Source organism: Siniperca chuatsi, linkage group LG7 (genome assembly GCF_020085105.1).
Source record: "Siniperca chuatsi isolate FFG_IHB_CAS linkage group LG7, ASM2008510v1, whole genome shotgun sequence".
Taxonomy (NCBI): Eukaryota; Metazoa; Chordata; class Actinopteri; order Centrarchiformes; family Sinipercidae; genus Siniperca; species Siniperca chuatsi.
In genome coordinates, this window is record NC_058048.1 from 25,432,500 (window position 1) to 25,456,228 (window position 23,729).

The following is a 23,729-nucleotide window of genomic DNA, read 5'->3' on the forward strand; positions in this document are numbered from 1 at the left end:
AACATACACGCAGATGAAAAACTACTGAGGGACTGCTACGTTTGAAAAATCTTAATCATATATAGATAATCATATATTAATGAAAAATATAAATATGTGTTAAACCAGCTGTTTAACCTGGTAACTGGCAAATAAACTGACTAGTTGCTTACTTGCTCTGAGTATGTTTACGTTCACGAGTGTTTTCTTCCCTCTAGTGGTCACAGTGATGAACTGCCATATTAAATTAGTCAAATTAGACATGACAGAATACCAATACTTCCGGTACATACTTTCAAAAGTAAAAAGTCCAATATAGACAGTTGCACTATTCAGTGATTACACACATTGTCAGCTGTTTCCAGGATAAAGTAGCATTAGATGGACAACTTTTAGCGCCAGTAAGAACACATTACAACAATCACTCTACTAGTGCCAACTATAGACATATATACGTATATTATGTCTATGGTGCCACTATGACGGCTGATATAATAGCATAGTAACACTTCCGGTGTAGACTTTTAAAATAAAACCTTAAATTTAGGAAGAGGTATGACTATACACAGTGGCAACACAACAGGGAGAGTTACGCTCGAAGCAAACGGTCTCGTGATGAGCCCGTAATTTTGGCCTGTTAAAGCGAGGCATCGATCCATGTTTCCGGTATACTTTTGCTTTGAGAGATAGCTAGTCTATTTCGAGCGAAACATTCTGGTGCACATGTGCAACTCCGGTCAACCCTTACGAGCGTATTTACGGTAGGAACCATCTGCTCTCTGTTGGCTGCTAGCCGGCTACTGTGAAATTAAAGTTGTTAAAATATTGGGAAGACGCTGAACCTGATGCTTCCTGTGCAACAGTGGGCAGCCTCTGCTCTGCTGCTAAAGATAGGCCACACGCTGTCTGACAACACCTCTCTGGATTTGCTGACAAGCGAGTCTCACTTCCTTTCTTTTACGGGACAGGTCTCTTCCCAGTGCAAGATCATGCGACCGCATTATCATGCGCTGAAGATCAGTTTGTTGTGAGCTGTGTTTGACAGTAGCAGCAATGAAGGCTGGAGTCAGGACGGAGGGTTTGAACAGAGCTGTAGCTACCTGCATCCTAACGCTGTGTCTCGGCTGCTTACACGTGATCGCCCTCAAATCGCAACTTTTCACCAGGCTCGGTGGGTTACCTTACTCCACTGAGACGCCCATCAGCTATGACACATTTTATTTTGACCAGAAGGTGAGTTTAAAATGTCTCTTTTTTTTTTTTTTTTTTTTTTGAAAACTATGAAAACTGTATTGTACAGGTAGGCTGTGCTTCACATGGGTTTCTTCCTCTTTTACTTCTTTCTCTTTCACTTCACTTTTAAATGTTTGTACCCTACAAGAGTACAAGAGTAATAATCCAAATAAATAAAACTGCTCCCCATATTTGGCCTGAAACATCTTGTGGTGTAAAATAATACAGTGAGTATGATCAGACTGGTGTTATAATGACAAAAAGGTCTTTAAAAAGCAAAAAGCATAAATCAGTGCTTTCTGAAATATAACTGACTGTATTATGTGATGATTACTGGCTCCTCATAGTTTGCTCACCTTTTTATTTACCACTACATCCCTTGGCTTCATTGTTTGCTGTTGACTAATATCTGCACCACTTGCTCTTTCTAAAATTTTCAATGCACTTCATTCTGTAGAAGTTGTTCATGTGTCTGCAGACAATAGGTGCTTCCCTCTGGTTTCCTGTAGTGAAGGGAAAACCATCACAATTGGCTCTGCCAGCAGAACTGTAACTGTCCCTCCTGGCTCCCTGCCTAAAAAGGTCTCCAGGGCCCAGTGAATGTGAAACACTTCACCTCAGGGGGGTTTGAGAGATCTTCATTCAGCCTTTACATTTTCTGTAATGTCGATAGCGCTATGGTCTAAAATATCACCGGGAACTTAACTGTAACAGAATTTTTCTTTGCTCTATATTTTCATAGTTTTACCTCAAATGTGCTTCACATATAAGGCAGTCTCTTAGAAGAGTTTTAAAAGAGACTGAACATGTTTAGTCAAACCTGACAGTTTGTAAATCTGGGCATCACAGTATCTGTCTGTACTGACCCTTAGACTTTAAACTCTATTGAACATTTAAGACATTGGACATTGGACAGTTTTGCAAGCACTTCCCACGATCCATGTTTGCAGACATTGGGAAAGACAATCCAGTACATAAGAAAGTAAAAAGAAACACTCCCTGATGCTGTTTCTTAATCGTTTATGAGTTAAAGTGAGATGATTGATGAGCTAAACACTTAAAAAAATACACAGATTATTATAAAGTGTATATTAGCAAAGCACAGAATATTAGTATGTAGAGCTGCATTGATTTGTTGATCATTGCAGCTATTTTGATAATCGATTAATCAATGAAGCGATTTTGAAAATATTTGATGGTTCCAGATTCTCAACGGATTTGCTTCTTTTCCTTGTTTTACGTTATAATAAATGAAATATCTTTTGTGTTTTGGACTGTTGGTCAGACAAAACAAGCCATTTGATTACGTCACTTTGGGAAATTGTGATAAGCATTTTTCACTTTTCTGAGGTTTTATAGACCAAACGTTTAATCGATTAATCAAGAAAATAATCATCAGATTAATTGAAAATGAAAATATCCATTAGTTGCAGTCCTAAGTATTGCATTTACATACTGTTAAAAGTGTGTATGCACTAAACTGTATTTGGATTAGGGGACAATGCTCCACACCTGGTCCAACCCACGGCATCCTGCCTAATCAGCCACACTGACAAGAAGATAAAGACCATATCCTCCCTTCTGACGCCCATTGTCTTGTCTGATGTGGATTTTTTGGCTAATCAACAAGAAATTGTATGCTTCTTCTTGAGAAGTACAACAAATAAAATCCACATTATCCACTTTTCAGTACCAGTAGCAAGTCTGCTGTTTTTTTTTTTTTTTTACAAAAGAATCATCAATCATGCAGCCTCTTTTCTACACTCTCTGTGGGACAAGCTGCTGTGAGGAGAGCACCAAGTGATCAAGCAGTTGTCCAGAGGAAATCCTCTTGACTGCTTTTTGCCTCCAGACAATGAATGGAAGTTTCCTTTAGGATCCTTGATGTGCTTTGGTTATTTCCCTCATGTCTCCATTTGCTGGATTGTAACATAACAGACGCAAGTCTCTTTTCTTGTAGAATAGTTAAAGTACTGGTCCAGTAGATGGACAGTATGTGAATTGAATTTTAATTGAAACAAACTGCTCAAGTGCTGCCTGCAGTAACCACATGGTGGCACTACTTATCAGGGTGTGGATTTGTTATAAAACCAATCTCATAGGTTTTGTGATGTGAATACTGAGTGGGTGCAAGTGATACAGTACTCACCAGGGGACCTTTTCGTGAAGCACTTTATATTTCCAACCACTTTAGTTTTGGCATTTACAGTATATCATAGTTTATAGGAATATTTTTGTTTGCGTTGCAAGAGAATTTGGCTTTCAATAATTGAAGAGTTTCATTCCCCAAATCAGACATCTACCATTTGAAACCCCTGGTATAAATAAAAAATAACAATAACACAAAATCTGAACAAATTAGGTCATAAAACAACTTAAATGCTTTCACAAAATTTTAACGTTACGCTTTGGATGACCAGTACTACTCAGACTTATTTTGCTGCCAAACTGCTAAACTTTTCCTTTAAACTGTCTCACGGTCCCCTCACACTTAAAGCACTGCCAAGCGCTAAGGAGTTGAGGCTTGAATGACCACATTGAGGCCCCAGAATCTTTTTGCTGTCATTGGCTCATAAAATTGCTGCCTCCTTTGTATCCACCAAGAAGGGAAGTGAGCGAGGAAGGGGGAAAAACAAAACAAAAACATTTTGTATTAAGTGTTGGGACTGTTTCAAGGGTTGGAAAACTCAGCAGCATCGTGGGGTTGTTTCTCTGTGAAGTTGTTGGTTTCTTTCTGCTTTTGTTTAAGAAAGAATACAGGAAATTTTGTTGAAAGTGGAAGATACCCCAGAATCCCTGAGGTCTGATGAAAGGATATCTCAGAGCTCATCTAAAGTGGAACTAATGTGGCATCCTATAAACTGGCTGCAACATTTTTTAATACAAATTGGGGCTAATTACCCTAGAATCCAACCTCGGGACTGTCATTTCTCGACGCCTTAGTTGGCACACGGCCAGGTATCCAGCTCAGAGCAGTTTATGTGGACTGGACTGCATCCTATGCGTAGATTTTAACATAAATAAATTATTGCCATTAGGTTTTCTGTCAACAAGTGTGACCGATGCACTAGAGATTGTCAGATCTCACTGATGCCACTGGCTCTGATTTTGTTGAACATTTGCTCAACGGCTATACGTTACAATGGGAGATTGTTTTGTTCGTCAAATCAAGACCAGTCTAATTTGCACTTTGAATGCTCATTAGTCATAATAGTGATTAGCATTACCAGTTATTCTTGCTCCTTATCAGTATAATTGTGTAAAATAAAGCCTTAAAAGGCATTAAATTAATAATACATTGTCAACAAAAACTGAATATTATAAGCTTCAGCAACAGAACTTATGAAAATGTTGTCTTTATTTTCTGGAATATCAGTACCATTTACCACATATAAGAGCTGCAGTCATAATAAATGAAAGCTTTTGTGCTGACATTATTCTTTTGTGTTGAAAACAAGCAAAACATCAGTAATAATTACATCTTGCCTTCTCTACGGTACTGGCAAGAGACAGAGGCTCTCAACCATGGTCTCATTTGTTTAACTGTGTCGAGGTTTTGATGTTTAACAACACTACATGTTGCACCTTTTTGTAAGTACGTTTCTGGTACAGCTGCACAGTTCAGCTACACTGAGAGTGTTGATGATGTTTGTGATCAGTTTGCGTAAATGAACACATTTAAGATTATACATGAATTTTATTTACTTTTTATTTGTTACAGATTGATCATTTTGGATTCCTAGAGGATGGCACCTTCAAACAGAGATACCTTGTGGCTGACAAACACTGGCAGCAGCCCGGAGGACCTATTTTTTTCTACACTGGCAATGAAGGAGACATCACCTGGTTCTGCAACAATACTGTAAATATATAAATGTAATATCTGTTACCTTGTATTTACACTGCACATAATCTTCAGTCTAATTCAACACCTGTCATTGATTTCTCTGTAGGGCTTCATGTGGGAAATTGCGGAGGAGTTGGGCGCCATGCTGGTTTTTGCAGAACATCGTTACTATGGAGAGTCCCTGCCATTTGGACAAGACTCTTACAGTGTTAGTGGAGATGCAGTGTTACACTTGGAGTACATCAAAGGCTGATTAAAATCTGATTAAATATGTTTCATTACATGTTTTTGGGGTTCCCAGCCAGTAAGAAATTCCAGTATTTGGTAGCTAAAGGTGTTAAAATATTACTTGCCAAAATAAATTTCACTCTCGGTGCCAGTAAATAATTTTACGTGTGTGTATTTTTTCACTTTTAATTTTACAACAACACTTGTAATTTGCTTGCAGGACAGCAAACATCTGAACTACCTGACCTCAGAGCAGGCCCTGGCAGATTTTGCAGTGCTGATTCAGAACCTGAAGAGCACTTTACCTGGAGCTCAGCACAGCCCTGTCATCACTGTCGGAGGTTCCTATGGAGGGATGCTCTCCGCCTGGTTCAGGATGAAATACCCCAATATAGTTGTTGGGTAAGATATGAGTGTAGTTGTGGGGACAGTCGGGTTGGGTTTCCCCAAAGATGTATCAGGAAACTTTGCATGTTTGCAGCTCCAAACAGGAGCAACAAGTAAAGGAAAGGTTTCAGCTTCATTACCTAGGAATCAAATAACGGGACTCATGATTACCTAACTGACCTGTCTGTGATCGCTTCACACCAAACATGTCGCACAAATGATATTAAGATTACCCCGGATAATGAATGTGCAGCTTGTGTAATTTTGAGAGAAAAGTGGAAATGGTTTTGCTCTTCTTATTGTATTTCAGAGCTCTGGCATCCTCTGCACCCATATGGCAGTTCCATGGTATGGTGCCATGTGGAGACTTCTACAAAATAGTAACACAGGACTTTGCCAGAAGTGGGTATAACTGTGATGCAAACATCAGAAAGTCTTGGAAGGCTATTAATAATGTCTCTTCCACTGGTAAGTTGTATAGTCATGATGGGTTGATTTATCTTATCATATTATAGGAAATATGATGTATTTTAATTATTCAGACTAATAATTTAACAATGTTTAATATTATCTATGAGGAAGGCTCCTGGATTTTAAGAATTTCTACATTGGTCCATATGGTCCACATTTGTGAATTTGATTAACTGTGTACTAAAGCCTGAAACCAGACAGCTGTTCCTAAAACTTTGGGTATAAAGTCTAGAGTCTCTCCACAGATGAGAGATTGTAAGACAAATATGGATCCATAAAATTTACAACCTTCAATCTGACTTTCTTAGTATTCCACTCAGATCTGAATAAGAAAGTGTGTCTTTACAGGATCCCCCGGTGCCTTTTCCATTGTCACAATCCTAAACTGTAGGAATAAGCTTTATTGAACCAAGTGGTACTTTTTATTCCTGTCACACCATCAGTGGTAATAGTATACCAATAAAGGTTGATACTTTCTAACAAGGCACCCCTTATAAAGGATTTATAATCTGAAATTAATGGTTTGATTAATTGTAAAATAAGTTAGAAATGCTTTATAGAACAGGTATAAGCTATCAATAAGGACCACATTCAGGGTGCCAGGTTAGAGAAAATCCTCCTCCAGCGTAACAGTTGTTTTGTCTTTTTAGTTAACTCTTAAATTCATTTGGAAGTACCCCTTACACTCCAGGTGTAACACTTAATACATTAACATAAGTTAATGTTGGTAAGTTGTTAATAAATGAATTTTGGTGGTCGAACAGTCCATTTCAGGAGACTTTCAGATGAATTTAAGTTAGCAAAAAAGACAAAGAAAGTGTCATGCCACCTTGTGTATGTTGGCTGTTTTTTGGTTGCATTTGTCCTGAAAACTTGAGATTCTGAGGGCTGAAAAAGTTGAAAAAGATATGAGAAAGATGTGATATTTGGAGAACCAATCAGAGACTTGGGATAAAAGTAGACATTTGCTATTTGATTTAACTTTGATGGTTAAAGTATAAAGTATTTGCACAGGAATTCATTTTGGTGGCAGAGCCATTTGCTTCTTCTGTTCCACTAGCTTTCAGTTCTCTGTTTTTTTTCCCCCTGAGGCTTCTGTCACCACGCTTTTCTGAAACGTGAAACTTAGCTTTTCTGTGCATATTCTAAACTAAATGAGTTCTTGCTCCTGTACTGGACGGTTAAGTTTGAGCACCCTGTCACTTTAACCACGATAAAATGGTGATTATTTTATTATTATTTAGCAGCTAAAGCTATCATGAGCTTTTGATATCACACTTGTGAAGACCAGTGGGAGCTGTAGTCATAAATGCTAACAAAATATCCATAGTTTTAACTTGATTAAAACAACAATGTCAAATGTTAGTACCCACTAATGTAGTAGATACAATAGTAGACATGCAGGATAATATGAACAGTGCAGTTCACATGAAAAAGGAATTACTAATGTAATGACATTTAATAATTTTTTGCTCTCTTTTGACAAGTGTCTGGTCTTCAGTGGCTGTCAGAAGAATTCAGTTTATGCACCCCTCTTAAAAACAAGAATGATGCTATCGGCTTCAAGAACTGGCTTCAGGAGACTTGGGTGAATCTGGCTATGGTGGACTACCCCTATGAAGCAAATTTTCTCCAGCCACTTCCTCGCTGGCCGATCCAGGTACAAACAGCCACTCGTAAAATACTGTATTGAAGATTCATTAGGTATGAAAGTGGTTTCTTTCTAGCATGGACCAAAAAAAAAAAAAAATCCAATAAAATTTTAGTTCTAGTTAAACTTCAAAATTGATTTACTGTGAAAGGTTTTTACTTTCTTGCAACTTTAAATTTTGTTTGCCTTTGGTTAAGCACCTGATTTGGCCTGACATCCTGTCCTTAATTGAAATATATGTGTGATCCAGCCGATTGTGTTACAAGTGTTTGTTGTGGTTTTCCAAGCTTTTGTTTGCAACAGCTGTCAATTAACTTCATTAATATTCATAAGGATCTAGTTTCTTTTAGGTTTTAAGTATTCTTTAGATGAGCAGCTACAAGTAACCCACCATTCTTTTCTTCTCTCGTACCAATGGTCCTTTCATTTGCACACTCCGTCAGATCTCTGATGTGTTCCTCTTAGGACGCTCACATGGCACCACAGAAAGAGGACATTTGCCCAGAGCAGCTCATGAGACCATTAAAACAAAGGTTCACCACTCACATTTGAATGTGACTGTAACAAATACTTCACTAGACACTTGATGTGAAAACGTAATCGCATAACTTGCCAAAATAGGGGAAAAAACTGAAATCATGCAATGTGGCTAATGCAAAAAATGTTTTAAAACTCTCTTTCCTGTTCCAACATTACAAAACGTCCTTTGTTTTCATGTACAAGAGCTTGAGACAGTAAAGCGGCTGTTTTGCAGAGACTGATTGACTTGGCTGTAGTGTATTCTACCAGTCACCTTGGCATGTCACGTGTATAAACCAAGCTCTGCTATTGACCCCGACTGCTTGGTACTTAAACACCCCTCCGAGTGCACCATACAGCAGTTTCATACTAAAACTTTTACTAGTGTGATACATTTTTTGTTTTCTTATTTGTTTTAGCATTTAGCCACTGAATAGATCCAGGAGCACCATGTAGGCTGAAATAAACACTAAATGGTCATTTTGAGTTTTTTTTGGCCCCTCGCCTTTAATGTATGCGACCCCTATGGGTGGTTTATGTGGTTTAGGCAGTGGGTGCAAAGAGGAGCTTTTTTAATGACAAAGCTAATGTGATTATCTGAGTGAGTGTGAGAACGGGGTATTGAGGGCTTAGAGGAGGGAAATCTGTTGGCAGAGATGAATGTATAAGCCTAATCCTATCTGAAAAGTAAGGAGAAGATGCTTTGGAGCAATTGCAGTGTTTTTTTTTCACGGTATAAATCTTTGGTTGGACATGTCTGTGGCCCTCCTCATCCATCGACCACCAACTCCTCCCCAGTGCACAGACAAAAGCCTTAGTAACAGACTCCACACTAGCGCAGCTCCCCTCCAACCTCTAAACAAGAAAGCCCAGTTTCTCTGCCTCACAAAGAGTGCAGAACAACAGCCATGGCCAACTCTGCTGCTGCAACCATAACAACAAGCAGCGAAATTAAACAAAAGCTGAAACTCAAATATTTATCATCCACGCTATTAATTCTGAGAAACCGTGGTCAAACACAACAAAAGTAGTATGGAGAGCAAAACCTTTAAATTTAAATCATTGGCTTTAAGTAAATGGGCGATTTTTTTCCTCTCGTGCCAAGATTAGAGTAATAAATTCTAGTTCATTCCAGGGAATTTCATATGCAAATCAGGCGCCACCACTTTTTATGTGGAAAAACACTTTATGGGCCACAAAAAAGCAATCTTCAGTCTTGTAAACAACACAGATATAAGGGAATTAGATATTTAAAATTGTCTCTTTAATGTTATCTAAAAAGAAAATGCATTAAGCTGTTAAAGCTATTAACAGCTTGCCTAAACTGTAATGCAATCACAAACTTTCTAGTTAATTATTTTGTGTGTTGCTTGTTAATGTGTTCTATTTTCAAGGTGGTGTGCAAGTATCTTCCTTTCGATTCCACTGTGTCTGACTACCAGCTGCTGCAAGGTGTCTCCCAAGCAGCGAAGGTCTACTACAACTACACTGGAAGCTCTTCCTGTCTCAACACATCTCAGACAGCAACTGGCAGCCTCGGTTTCCTCGGCTGGTATTACCAGGTGCGGTAACACAGAGCGCAGAGATCAGTCTTGTCATGCAGAATAAATCGTTGCACAGATGTGTCAGTGGGCAGCGTTACCTGTCATAATGAATACGTGTTCAATCCCTCATCCCCAGGCCTGCACAGAGATGGTGATGCCCATGTGCACAGATGGCGTCCAGGACATGTTTGAACCAGAGGAGTGGAACTTCCAGGCCTTCTCTGATGAGTGTAATGTCATGTTTGGTGTCAGGCCACGAGCTGACTGGGCAGGCACCGTCTACGGGGGGAAGGACATTGCCTCTCACAGCAACATCATCTTCAGGTAAACATCACTTGTAATATGACTTCCCTGTGTTTAGTGCAGTGTGAGCAATTAAAGTGCAGATTTTGACTGGCTTTTATTGCAGACAAATTAAGTGAGTACCCACCTGGTTAGCCACAGGAGGTAGACAGAAGTATGTAAAACTTAAATGAAAAAGCACTGACTGATGTAGCTTAATCACAAACACGAAGGTGGGTCATATTAGGTTAAATACCAATTTGCAGCTTTTGTCAAGCTATAAAAAGGTCTGGTGGTCAGAAATTTAATATGTGAGTTTTCAAAGAAACTCAAATAAAATGTCTCAAAAATCACAACCAATGCCAAAACAAAACTGACAAAAATCACCAGTAGTTTTAATTAGAAACTAACAAACCATGTGGGGGATTGACAGATACTGACATACAACCTTCAGGACCCACATTTGTAGCAGTGTTTGCAGTTTAGTCACTTAAAGTGTTTTATTACTTTGTGTAGAACATTTTATGGTGTTTTTACTCTTAAGTCTGTATTTTATGTCTTTTGCTTTATTTTTATTGTGAAGTTCTGGTCTTGGAAGGTGCTATTTAAATAAACATACTTACTTGCTTATGTTTACCTCTTGTAAAGTTGGCGTAGCCCAGTAGATAAAAACAATTAAAGAGAAATAAATCAATAATTGATTTTACTTTATTTGAATACTTTCCTTGTAGTGCTTGAAATTTGTTTGCACAGCCTTTACATGGAAATATAAGACATTGACAGTTCACAGAACGCATGCCGTGAATTCTGAAGCACTGACACTAGAATGTACAAAATATTATACTAAAAGTCACCAATGATGTTACTGTGTTGCTTTGCTGACACACCATGCCCTAAATGAACAACTTAATATGTTGTACACAAGTGTCTGATCGTACATTTTCACTGCACACTGTCTTGTCTTGTCCGTTTCAGTAATGGAGGCCTCGACCCGTGGTCGGCTGGTGGAGTGACTTATAACATAACAGATTCTCTGGTTTCCATTATGATTCCTGATGGAGCCCATCACTTGGACCTCCGCTACAGCAATGACTATGACCCACCCTCAGTCCGCGCAGCCCGGGCGTTAGAGGTGAAGTATTTTCGCGAGTGGATCAGGCAGGCTAAAAAGACACCTCAAACTACATCAACTCCCTAGTCCCTAAAATCAAAGCAAAATGTTACTTGACTGGGACATCCATGATATCCAGGATTGACTAGCTTTAATTTGTATGACATGGTATTTCACAGGGTGCTGTCTCTGTCATTATGCCAAAGTTTGGCCCTTTTTTAATCAATGTTGGAGATGATTTTTTTAACATTAAATAATGAAATGTTTTATTTAAAATTTCTACATCGCTCTTGATTTTAATAACAATGTCATTAATCACTTGAGAGTGTTTTTTAATCTTAATCATGTAGCCATACTCAGTGCTGGAGTATCAGACTACAATTTTCTAATTAGAGACACACTATTTCTTTATGCCAAACTATACATTTCCAAGGGCTTGGAGACAGACAGGTACTGTATTATGAGCAAAAATTTGATCTGTTTGTCATGTAAAAGCTATTGATAACAGTGTTGTAGTATAAATATATTTGTTTATTCATATAATCACATTATCATCATAAAAAGACGGATCATCCTCATTTAGTTTTTTCTCCCATGTAAAGTTTCGCCAGAACCCATTAAGGCCTCTGCCTCCAAGCTTTTGTTTTCTTCTCTTCAGTCAGTGTTACAATCAGGGACATTTTGTCATTAGTTTTGCACATGGGAGAAATTTGCCCTCAGGGCGTTCTGCCAGAAAGTCTGTCTGCTATTACAATTGACACCCCTTAAGTTTTTTTTGTCAGCCTTGTTGATTAGCCATTGCTGTCATTCAGGTGTATTTGTTTTTTCAAAATTAATGTACATTGTAATATGCATCTTAAGATTTAAATGAGTCTCAGGAGAAAAGCTTGGCACCAAATATAAAGAAATTCAATTCCTTTGAAAATGTCCACTGCATTGAGTGTAATATTAAACTTGATTTGTTATTGTTCACAGAACAGTGCCTTCCTCGCTTTTCAAGTTTTCTATTTATGTCTTATATCACCTTTTATTTAACATGCTTTCATTCCCAAGAAACACGTCTTCCAGTTAAACTAATTAAAATGCTACGAATGATATTGTCATATAATCTTTCTAATTGTCTTTTAATCATATAAGGATGTAGCGTTGTTCTGTCGAGCAGACTCTTTGTCATGTTTTAGAGAGACTGAGGCTTTTAAGTTACTTCCACCTAGCAGGAACAATTGCATGTGCTTGAGATTTAATAAAAACCCAATCGGAGGAGGCCAATAAAGTAAGTGGTGGGAGGTTATTGCAGCTACGCCTGCTGACCTCACCCCTGTGGACCAACCTGTGGGATTCCCCCTGGCACACATTCATTCACTGGCTGCCATTAAAGCTCTAAATTGTGGCACCAAGGCAGCCCATAGAGCCTGGTTTGTTCCCCCCTGCTAGTAATATTATTAATACAACTCCTGGGGTGCCAGAGGGGTTGAGAAGGGTTGATGGAAGGTTAAGAGTGAGGTGGTGAGTGGATGCAGGAATCGGCAGGGACCAAGAAGCCTTTTGTAGTTCACCATGAAGTCAGTTTTTTTTTTTTTTTTTTATGTCAAGCTAAAAGACTCAGATGTCATGAAAATAAACTAAAACACTTTTACTGGCAATGGAAACACATCTTGCTTTGTAATTTTCTTTGAACTATTCTGGCCAGTTCTTTTTCTCCCCCTCTTCTTTTAAAGCAAGCGTTCCTGACATGACATGACTTTGTGAAGCAGATGGGGAACATGTCCTGCACTGGTATGTGGGTTGATTTTCTACCAGGAGACACAAAGCCTGACTTCTCAACATTTTGTCACAGGCTTGACTGGATTTCAGACACCCCAGTAGAAAGAAACATAGATAAACATGGGGGAGGACGGGGTCTACGCCACTAAATGCCGTCTTTAAACTTTTCTCAGGACTTTGAGAGGTCATTAATTTTGCTAGCCTTTTCTTAGTTTCTGACACTGGCCATCAATCAAAGGTGTTATTAGTATTCGCTCGACCCCAAACTCTGAGTATGTCCCTGCTCAGACAGGGACCACACACTAGTAGGAAGAGATTAAGCCTGTGTGTGTCACATCACATTGCACTGAGCACCCTTCTCCCTTGTGGTTGGGTCCTGCTGAATAAGTAAATTCTCAGGGACAGAGGGTGTGCTGGTAATGTTTAACAATATCTCAACAATATGGATCTGTATACTTAACAACTTGCTGGTTGTGGGAAAAGGCACAGCAGATTACCAATGTTTTTCTCCAAATTTAAATTCCCCAAAGGTCCAAACATAATGAGTTTTTGAAAATTCAATCAATATTTTGACCTCCTGTGATTAACGCTAACAGAAACACTAATACTATTATAGGAATTTAAAAAAAGAACTTATAATTAACCTCACACTTAATTTTATGAGAGTGGAAACAAGTCAAAAGCTCCTCAGTTGTGCTCTCAGCTCATACATTTTTTCCGAGCTGGTCTGCCACAGCCCATCCCCTCTCGCCCTCTCAGCTTTTATACAACAATAGAAACTTGTTTCCGGGATCTGTGCGTCAGGCTCTGGGATGTGAATGACCCCACCAGCACAAAAGCCAAAGCCCCTTGACTGGGGAAAAAAGGGGGATATGTCTGCTGTGACTGTGATGATGTCACTTTGCCAAAATTGTGCCTCTAGCAAAGAGAGGGAGGCAAATTCACTTCGGGCAGGCGTTTTAAAGCTCAGTACTCCTCCACTGAATCCATGAGATGTCGTAATATGGCTGAGGCTGACCTCTATGTCCTCCAACTGTTATCACTGTAATGAACTGAAAGTTTTGAATTTACGAATAAATGACTGTAATGCCAGGAGAAACAAGTAACAACTGTAGTCTGCAGTCTCCCGAAATGGATTCTTGTTTTTTCTAGGTAATATCAGAAGGTCTTTCATGGCCAGCTGTATAAACAGAAAGATATTCTTTGTTTTGTAACCATTTGTTACCATAGATTTGAGTTTTTCTGGATTTCTTTTCAGTCACAGACTTGTGTTGGGCCACAGATAATTAGATCAGTGCTATCAGTTTCACTGTCCCTTTTTTCCCCAAGAAATTAACATAAGAAAGAATTTTTTAACAGCCTCGCTCCCTCGGTGCTTCAGACTTTATTTTTCATCCCTCCAACTCTTAAATGAGTCGCTGCTTCACCTCAACATGCACTTTTGTAAGAGGAGTGACCTTCTTTCAATATTTCAGCTGCAGCATCTCAACATCAAATAAGAATAATACATGAATGTTTAATGTAATCAGACTTCTGCATTCTCCGGTAAACAAATAGAAAATATGTGCAGAGTGTAACAGTAAGTTACACATTTTTAGTGTATAGTTAAACTATGTCTAACAGTCCATTCACTCAAAATTCACTTGAAATTCCACTTAAATATAAGTGCTGGCAACATAACAATCTGGCTCTTGGACACATCCTTCATTGTATTCACTGCTGGCCAAGAAACTTCCTGTAAATACGTTATTGTTTACAACAGAAGTTTCATACCCAGGATTTCTTAAGGTCAACATTTCTTCTGGCACACTGAGTCTGAACTGCACTTTATTCCCCTTTAATTTAACAGCTCCGGCAGCTTTTCTAGTTAAATCGACTGTTCATTATTGAGACCCATTTTACGAAGGGGCTGTGAGGTGCAATTTAATGAATCTCTGGCACAAAGCTCCCTTTCACTGCCGGGCGAAGAATAGAGGCTATTTAGACCCTGTAGGGCTTTATGTCAAAGGCAGCCCATAATAGTTGTCAGGCCAGGGCAGAAATTCCCACTGGCCTGGGAATGCACTAGAAATCAACTTTTGCCATGAGCAGATTAAGACACAAGCAAGCAGTTGGGGAGATCCTCCCAAATTGTGGCATCTGTTTGGGCACAAAGATTTTCCCACAGAAAAGAAGCCTTTCTCACTACTGTATGGCCTTGATTTGATAGTTGGGTTTGTTTCAGTGCCTAAATTAACAGTAATTAGATTACAAGTTAACGAACATTTGGTAATCCAGACAGGAAACACATACATAGGCATGATGATTGAATAGTGGTTAAAATGTTTTGAAAAGCAAGCAGGAATCACATGAATAATGCCACTGATTAGTTGAGGATTTTTGTGGGATATTTAACTTAAACCTTTTTTCGTTTAAATATTGTTTGCCTGATAATCATGCTTAACAAAACAGGATATTTTTGTTTTAAGTTTAACACTTTAGAGAACATTTTCATATAACAATTCTGACCAGCAAAAATACTCGACCTATCAGGATTTTAAAGGCTTTTCAGCTCACTGTTACAGTAATAACCTCCAGTTTCATGAAAGCGTTTTTGGTTCAGAGCACACACAAACAGTTAAACTAGAGGGGGAGAGTTCTGACAGAGGTTATTGTCTTCAACTCAGCAGGGAATTTCAGACAAATCCCTCTTAGATGCAGGTGGTCAGGCACAAGCAAAGAGTTAAGTCCTGCGGTCTCTTTGCCCCTCCTCTTTGATGTTCTGACATCATTAGTCCAGCCCCCTGAAAGATCTCCTTGCTTTCCTCAGAGCCCGTCACTTCTACTCTGGAATGTTTACAGGAACTTAATGAGCAGCATCAGGACCAAGTGTTTGTCAGAGGAAAAAAGACATGCTCTGAAGAAACTTTTGGTTCAGGGATCACAGCAGACGCCACAGGTGTAGCTGCTGGGCTCAACAGAGTAATGGCTGTTCAGACTGCAATCATGAACCCTCAGTTCATGAATTTCTGCTTCCCTGGTTCTGTGATGGAGTACGACATGGAGAAAAGTCTGGATGGGAGTCTCCTCGGTGAGGCAGAAAATGAAGAGGACTACAAAGAGACCACTAGGGACTTGCTGAGCTTCATAGACTCAGCCTCCAGCAATATCAAGCTGGCTCTGGACAAGCCAGTGAAATCCAAGAGGAAAGTCAATCACCGGAAGTATCTACAGAAGCAGATCAAGAGGTGCACTGGCATTATAACACCAGGAAACGTAGCAGAAGCCCCAGTTAAAAGACAGGGTTCCCCCCTGGCTCAGCCCAGCCCTTTGCAGAGTAAAACTCTACCTAAGCGTGATGGGGTCCAGGCCAACTTACAGAGCAAGAGCTTGGCAGCCCTCTTCAGCCCTGTGAAGGATATAAGGGGTGAAAAAGCCAAGAAACCACCCCTGAGGCATCGCAATCTGCCCCCCTCTTTCTTTACTGAGCCTGCTAACTGCTCCAAAGTCAGCTCCACATCTGGGATGACACTGAAGGACTTGGAACGAGGCAATCCTGAGGCTGCAGAGTTCTTCGAACTCTTGGGGCCTGATTACAGCAACATGGTCAGTGACCAGGACCTTTATCAAAGCATGCCTCTCCGGGTGCAGACAGAGATGGGAGGCCCAGATCCTGCGTCCTACGATGCTCACCATGTAGTTGGTGGTCTCCTCTACTCTGAGCCCTGGACTAGCTGCTCAGGACCCTCTAAGAAACTAGGGGGGAGCCTTCGTACAAGCCCAGCTCAGCCTCCTGTCTACTGTCCCTCTGAAGCAGCTGGGCCCATAGAGGACAACGCACTGTGCACTTTGGCCTTCCCGAACTTCTTCACAGACTGCTCCATACCTCAGGTCACTTATGATTTAAGTGGTGGTTATAACAGAGCTAATTATTCATCTCTATGACAAAACTGTGTTGTTTAAAAGCAGATAAAATTGGCATGACAAGTTTAATACTAGTCCAAGAGTTTGATATTACTGTATCATATTTGTTTATCTGTTGTGGAAGTAACATTGGACTGGATTGAAACATTTTGTACCATCTCCTCTCAACAACAATGTGTGTCCTTTTCCCTGAGAATACAAGGAACTTAAAATGTTTTGTCATAAAAAATGTCCAAAGCTTTTCAAGTAACTGGATATCATATACTTTTCAACATCCCAGTTTCATTTGCTACACTGTTAAATTGTTTCACATGTGGATATGATTTTCTTTATCTCAGGCAATTTCTAATGACATTCTGAATGAAAATACATCTGATTTTGGGTATGCTTCAGTTTTGCCACCAGAGCGAACGTGTTCATTAGGATGTATCTTATTAATTTGGGAATTTATTAATGAAGACAATTCATTCAATCATTTTCACATTTTACAAAAAGAAAACATACAAGGTGCAGAAATAGTTGTTGGTTAAGCCCACTAAACATCACTTATTGCCAGAAAATGATATTATAGAACTGTTTGTCACATTTGACAAAACATGCTGCAACAATCTCTCAGCGAGGCACTTTTTCGTTCCTGTTAGTAACAGTTCTGTGCAGACGTAGAGGGGAAAACTCACTTTGCTGAAACAATGATTACAATGTGTGATGCCATGTTTGTTTTACAACATTTTACAGCTCAGAAATAATTTTCAGCTGGCAGATTTACCACTTGTATCCATTTTGGTGGAAAAGCCTTTAATGTATCTAGCTATTGTAAGAAGACAAAATAAAGCTGGTCTTTATTACTGTAACAGTGCCTGTTTTTGTGTTCATCGCTTATCACGGATGTTGATGTGTAATTATCAGAATACAAGAGGGCACAAAGCAAAAACACTGCATGGAAGAAGGTGTAAAGTAATTTGCATATGGCAATATGCAAATAAATAAATAAAGATAGAAACTCGTACCTCCTCTGGGGGTCAGATCAGCAAACTCTGTGTTTTAAATCTCATCTCAAAACCTATTTATTCTCAAAGGCATTTTATTGATGTTTCAGTGCCCTGATTTGTTCTTAATTGGTTAAATAATTTTTGCTTGTGTTTGTTGTATTTTTTTATTCAAATGCTTTTATCATCTTTTTGGAACTGTGAAGCACTTTGTATCCCTGGGTTTGACAAGTGCTATATAAATAAAGTTTTATTTACTTATTTACTATTAGAATACAATCTGATGCAACTGTCCTGTAATGAACTGTGACTGAATTGAGTCAACACACAAACAATAGTGCCCTCAAGAAAATCTGAACAGTTTAAGTAGTATTTACTGCAGTGGTGACATGCAATGATGTAATTGCCCCCCCCCCCACTCCGTTTAGCACATTGGAGAAAATAATTCAGCACTGCATGATTAATTGTACATTTCTTCTGGGCCAGACAGCTGTCACCCTGTGCTACGTAAAACACATCAAAGTGTTCTGAGATAAAAAAAATAAAGTTAATGCAAATGTTAAACCTCTTAACATCATTACCCTTAATTAACTTCTCGAGTTTTCAGCAAACATGTTCTTATTTCCACTAAGGAGGAAAGATGGAGGAAGTGTGACATTAATTTCAGTTAAACTCATACTTTTGGCTGGGGATTTAAACTTGAAACCTCCCACAGTATAACCTTCTCACAGGAGATCTCTCCCTGGAGATTGGAGTACCATGACCTTACTAACAGTATACTTTATTATCTCCCTCTGCTGGCTGTTGTAGGTTAATTCATTTACCTTCTAACACTGAGGGAAATCTCGTCATGGTGCAGAAATATCAATGTAAAGTCTGCATGGTGAACTCTCAAAAGCGCAGTAGGTGAAAAAATGATACACATCATATGAGACTGTGGAGGGTCAGTCAAACTAAATCTGCATGTTAGGGCCTGCAAACCTGAATACATTTCACGTAAAAGCATGGAGAACATCCTGGTTGTTGTTACACATATTAAAGCCTTTCTAACGAGAACATTATTTAAGTATTTTCCAATGACACAAAGAGACTTTTCCTGTTATATCCAGCTGTTTCAATTTCAAATCAAGGCAAGTCCTCAAACCCGCTCTTTATCAGAATCAGAATCAGAATCAGAAATACTTTATTGATCCCCGAGGGGAAACTCTTTCGTTACAGCTGCTCACTATCACGTCAGTGCACACAGGAATAGAAGTTAGAAGCAAATCAAAATATAATACACTATAATATAGGCAAGATACATTAAGTATAAAGTGGATATAAGTCTAAAATTAAAATAAGTGTAAAGTACAAAGTGGATTTACCGGTTGATGATAAGTATGTACGGTATAATAATACAATGTAATAATATAAGTAATAAGTAATAGTGCATGTACTGTCAAGTTAAGTGTAGCTTATTAAGATTATTATGAGACGGTGGATATTGCACAGCAGTAATAGAAGTATGAATAAATATCAATAAATTAAACTGAAAACAGAGTATATTGCACCGGAGTATTATATATTTTAACTTATCTGTTTTTTCAAATCTTTTATAAATACAACTATCCTATCCTTCACATTACAGTAACCCATGTACACACATTCATACTGAGATCTGACCAGCAGTCTTCAGTTGTTCAGCATTTGGCAGCTCAGATTAGGTTTACTGGGGGTTAAGTGCCTTGGCTTGTTGTTGAAGAAGGCAAGAGCTATTTTCAGTTTCCACGATTTATTGACCTATAGCTTACTCCTTTCCTCAATGTTCAATCAAGACACAATATAAAATGGCAGAGGATATATGGATGGAAATATGCCTGTCAGTGATGTTATCTTCAGGCCTGCAAGCAGTTGCTCAACAAACACACCAGATGGCAGTAATGTTCCATTGAAAACCCAATGTCTACCACTCCCTTTCAGACAGAAAGGCATTTGTATCTGATGTATGAGATTATGTATGAAATTGTAGCCTTATGTAGTAAGAACTGAGTGGTTCTTCAGATGTATTTCCATAAAATGAATTTGTCCTGAATTTAGTAAGGTGGAGGGGAATGAATGCTTGGAAACTATGATTTTTAATCTCTCAGTCTTTTTTGTTTAAATGTATTTCCACTCACTAGTGTTACGATGCTTACTCCTGTAAGCATATTATATGATGGTGTACATATTCATTGTAATATATGCTCTACTTTGAAGCTAAGACTGTCTGCCAGGGTTTTTTCTTACCTCTACCAGCTGACATTGTTTGCAGATTGGTCAACACTACCCTATGTCATATGCAGTACAAAACAATATCTGGCAATTTGCAATACAGCAAACCATACACACAGAAGACATATGGATTTTCTTTCCCAGAGTTGACACCAGCTGATACATTCAGATTAGGACCTACTGATGGAGCCACAACTGTATCCTGCTTTGATTTATGGCACACTGGAGATGCAATGTTTGTCAAAGCGATTAACAAGAGCTGCGTTGGCGCAGACCTGAATAACAAGAGCCAGATATCTAGGTAAACTAGATAATATACAGCAGTTTTTCTCTGGCATGGTATCCAATAATGCAAAAAAGATGTGTACACACAGATGATATAATGTGTTGCATATGCATATATAGAATGCAAACACAGGAGCGTGGTAAAAATACAATCAGTACTGAAATGAGCTCCACTGCAGAAAGTTATACATTTTAGACTGTTTTGCGTCATTATTTTACACTGGAAATTGACCTTTCACAGCTAGATTTCATGTCTTGTTAACACCACGGGGTCGAAGCACCGTGCCAGATGATATTCACAAGCCTTTGTAACCTCTCTCAGTGACATGCAATTCTGAGCTCAAGTCAAAGAATAATTTTTACATGTTTGTTTTATGGAGGGCAAATATATGCTATGATAGAAATAATGCACATGTAGGCTATCAAAGCATGGCCTTACCATTATCTTTAATTGCTTTGCAGGTAAAATTACACATTACAACAGGGTCATGCTTGACTTAATAAAATCAGCTGTGAATTGCTCATGATTCAATCTACTGATTATAGTTTATCTGCTTAATAAGACTACATTAATCTTCAAAACTTGACATTTCTTTTTGTTTATTTGCTAACATACATGCTAATACAATATGTAGTAATATGTCATCATAACCCAATATTGGCCGATAATTTCGACTGTGTTTAGTAATAGTGCCTTTCAGCCCATAGAGCAATTTATGCATTGCTTTGTTTTTTCCTACATTCTTCCAAAGATTTCCTATTCAGATAGGTCCTTTGTCAACTCCAAACTGAACTTAAAGTCCTTAAATTCAGAAATGTTATTTCATCATAAAAGGTGTTGTAGGCTGATCCCCACCTTTCAAGGACCTCCTACTGCAGGGTCTTTAAGGACTGTAAAATAGTTATGACTTAACAGTACACCCTGCATTTCTAACATTTTTGCAAGGCCTCAACCAGTGACAGCAGTTAGTATCAGTGAACATTAATTCTAAATGAATAATGTATCCCTGCCTGATCCTTTTCTTGTGTCTCGTAGTGAGATTACCCCAAAAGACAATTTGCTTACAGCACAGTATATTTCTTTCCATATGCATTTCATGTCTCACCGCTTTCCATTTAAGTCTGCATTCATTTTCAGCAGCTATGATGCACTGTTTTCCTCCTCAGGGTGTTGTGGGTATGCTTGCTTACATCTGTGTGTTTTTGTCAGTGTGATAACAATTGCAAGCTGCGCAGCTGACAAAAGTCTTGGCTAGATTAAAGATATTGGAGATTTTTCATATGCAGCTGATGCTACCCATATTGACAGACAACTCTCTCATGCAAATCACATTAATAAATATCAATCTAAAAGCCATTCCCTACTCAAATGACAGATTTTAATAGGTGCAGTCGCTCCTGTTACGACTTCAAGAAAGACAACTCCTTTAACTTCAGCATGGTTGAATGATGAAACCTGAACTATTAACAAGGGTCTAGGAAAGACAAATAAAAATGTCACTGTAGTAAATTTAATCTGATGTTTTAAATTTGTAGGGAAGGGCCTGATGATAGACTCCAATGCTGTTGTGAAGGAGTTATACTAAACAGGCTACAAAACCATTAATTTAGTTGTAAGAGATCTAATAAAGTAATATTTACCACTTTGAGGTTTGAGAGGTCAGGAAAGTGAAAATTGGGAAAAGCTTTTTTTAACCTGAGTCTGTTGAGGCTCTTTCACTATGAGAGAAACTACTCCAAAGAGTGGTGACTCTGGCTTCCTACCGAGGTCAACTCTTATTGATGACCCCGTCATCCATTCAACTTCTGCCATTTGCCACTACCATTCAGTCACTATTGAAAGCATGTGACCTCTGGTGAAGGTTAGTCAGTTGGTAAATCAAGAGCCTTGCGTTGTGCTTCTTCATTATGTTTCTAATATAGTGTTCCTAACTGGCAGTCAAACTACAAAACCTTAGCCTTGTCACAGCTCCATGGTCTCTCACCTGGATGAGGCAGGTGACCTTTATTTGGGAGAGAACCACTGAGCATCATCGTTTTGATGACTTTCTGCTGCAAAACTTTTGAGTCCACAATAATGCTGATGGTTAACTTCAGAAGGATGACATCATCTGCAAAACAGCAGCACAGCATTATTTGATCACAGAACTGAGCATGTGCTGCTGCTGTGCATTGAATTCCCAAACTCAATTTCCTTTCTTTGAATAACAGAAACAGGAGATGGGACAGAGCGTAACTGTTGGAGATCTCAGCACGCCATATTCCTACAGCACCTCAGGGGACATGGTCATTAGCCTTTTCCAAATCCTCCAAGTACATGTAAGCAGAATTTGCATATTCCCATAAGCCCACGATTATCTTCATGAGTGTGTCCATGTTCCATAAGCAAGGCAGAAATGTTAAGTTTAATAATTGCTTGAATTAGTCTTTCCCCACCACTTAGGCATTGGCTTTCTGTGGATAAACCAACAGTGCAGGATTCTTATAAACTAAAGATATAACCTCTGTAATTTGATGCATTAGAAATGTTCATTTGTTTTCATCTTTACAGTTGCCCAGAATGACTTGACATTTCAAAAGCAGGTGTGAGCAGCTAGCACAAAGATAGTTTCGAATATATTAACAATTAGCAAAGCCTCTTAATACGATCCAGTCCAAGCAACTGTGCACTGCCTCACCCGAGTGCTTACAAATAAAACAAATTATGACTGTTTTGTTTCTCTGCTGTATTCCAGCACCGTGTGGGAGTGCTTGCTGTTAATTCCCATCAAAATTAATTTGGGTGGCAGTTGATGTCCAGTGGTTCAGTGAGCCAAATTCTGTCCGGATACTTCTAAAACAACATGAGTTGGAATGAACTATACTGACATTGTTTACATGATATTCTCTGCATGGCCTGTTACACACCCTGCACCACCCAATTAAGAATACTATTGCCATTACAAAATTTTAAAGAAACATTAAAACGTAGACACGTAAGCAGGTGCAGCTCAGTAGCTTAATGAAAATATAACAAGGATTACACAGGTTACCAGGCAGGCAGTGGTCAGAACAGAGAAGCAGTCCAAATGATGCAAACAAGTCCAACAGGGAGCAGGCAAAATCCATGAGAGAAGGAGAATATTACAAAATAAAACAGGAAATAACATACATAAACCCTCAAACCATGACACTGAGCAATGAAAAGAGTTCTTAATCAGCAGGCTCTGACACTTACCCTGCAGCCGTTTTCAGTTTTTTGTCTGAAATGCAATCCATTTATGGTTGTGTCCAATACCTTAGAGCAAAC

General features: G+C 38.8%; 2 protein-coding genes across 3 annotated transcripts; both read left to right on the plus strand.

The window, feature by feature from the left end:
• The first annotated feature begins 525 nt into the window (after window positions 1-525).
• On the plus strand, window positions 526-12,229 carry LOC122879281 (prolylcarboxypeptidase (angiotensinase C)). Of its 2 annotated transcripts, XM_044203209.1 has the most exons (10): window positions 526-740; window positions 948-1,212; window positions 4,934-5,074; window positions 5,166-5,267; window positions 5,508-5,689; window positions 5,985-6,142; window positions 7,633-7,805; window positions 9,710-9,877; window positions 9,996-10,183; window positions 11,117-12,229. In XM_044203209.1, exons 2-10 carry the CDS (start codon window positions 1,033-1,035, stop codon window positions 11,337-11,339), a joined length of 1,515 nt encoding a protein of 504 aa, XP_044059144.1. In that variant the 5' UTR covers window positions 526-740; window positions 948-1,032; the 3' UTR covers window positions 11,340-12,229. The 2 variants fall into 2 exon arrangements, with proteins under 2 accessions (XP_044059144.1, XP_044059145.1); XM_044203210.1 differs by having other exon boundaries at window positions 526-1,212.
• A 149-nt stretch (window positions 12,230-12,378) lies between these two features.
• On the plus strand, window positions 12,379-17,770 carry LOC122879282 (protein FAM181B). The gene is given in 3 exon segments (XM_044203211.1): window positions 12,379-15,742; window positions 15,744-15,814; window positions 15,817-17,770. Coding segments are annotated over 3 exon segments (1,227 nt in total). The 5' UTR covers window positions 12,379-15,710; the 3' UTR covers window positions 16,941-17,770.
• The last annotated feature ends 5,959 nt before the right edge of the window (window positions 17,771-23,729 follow it).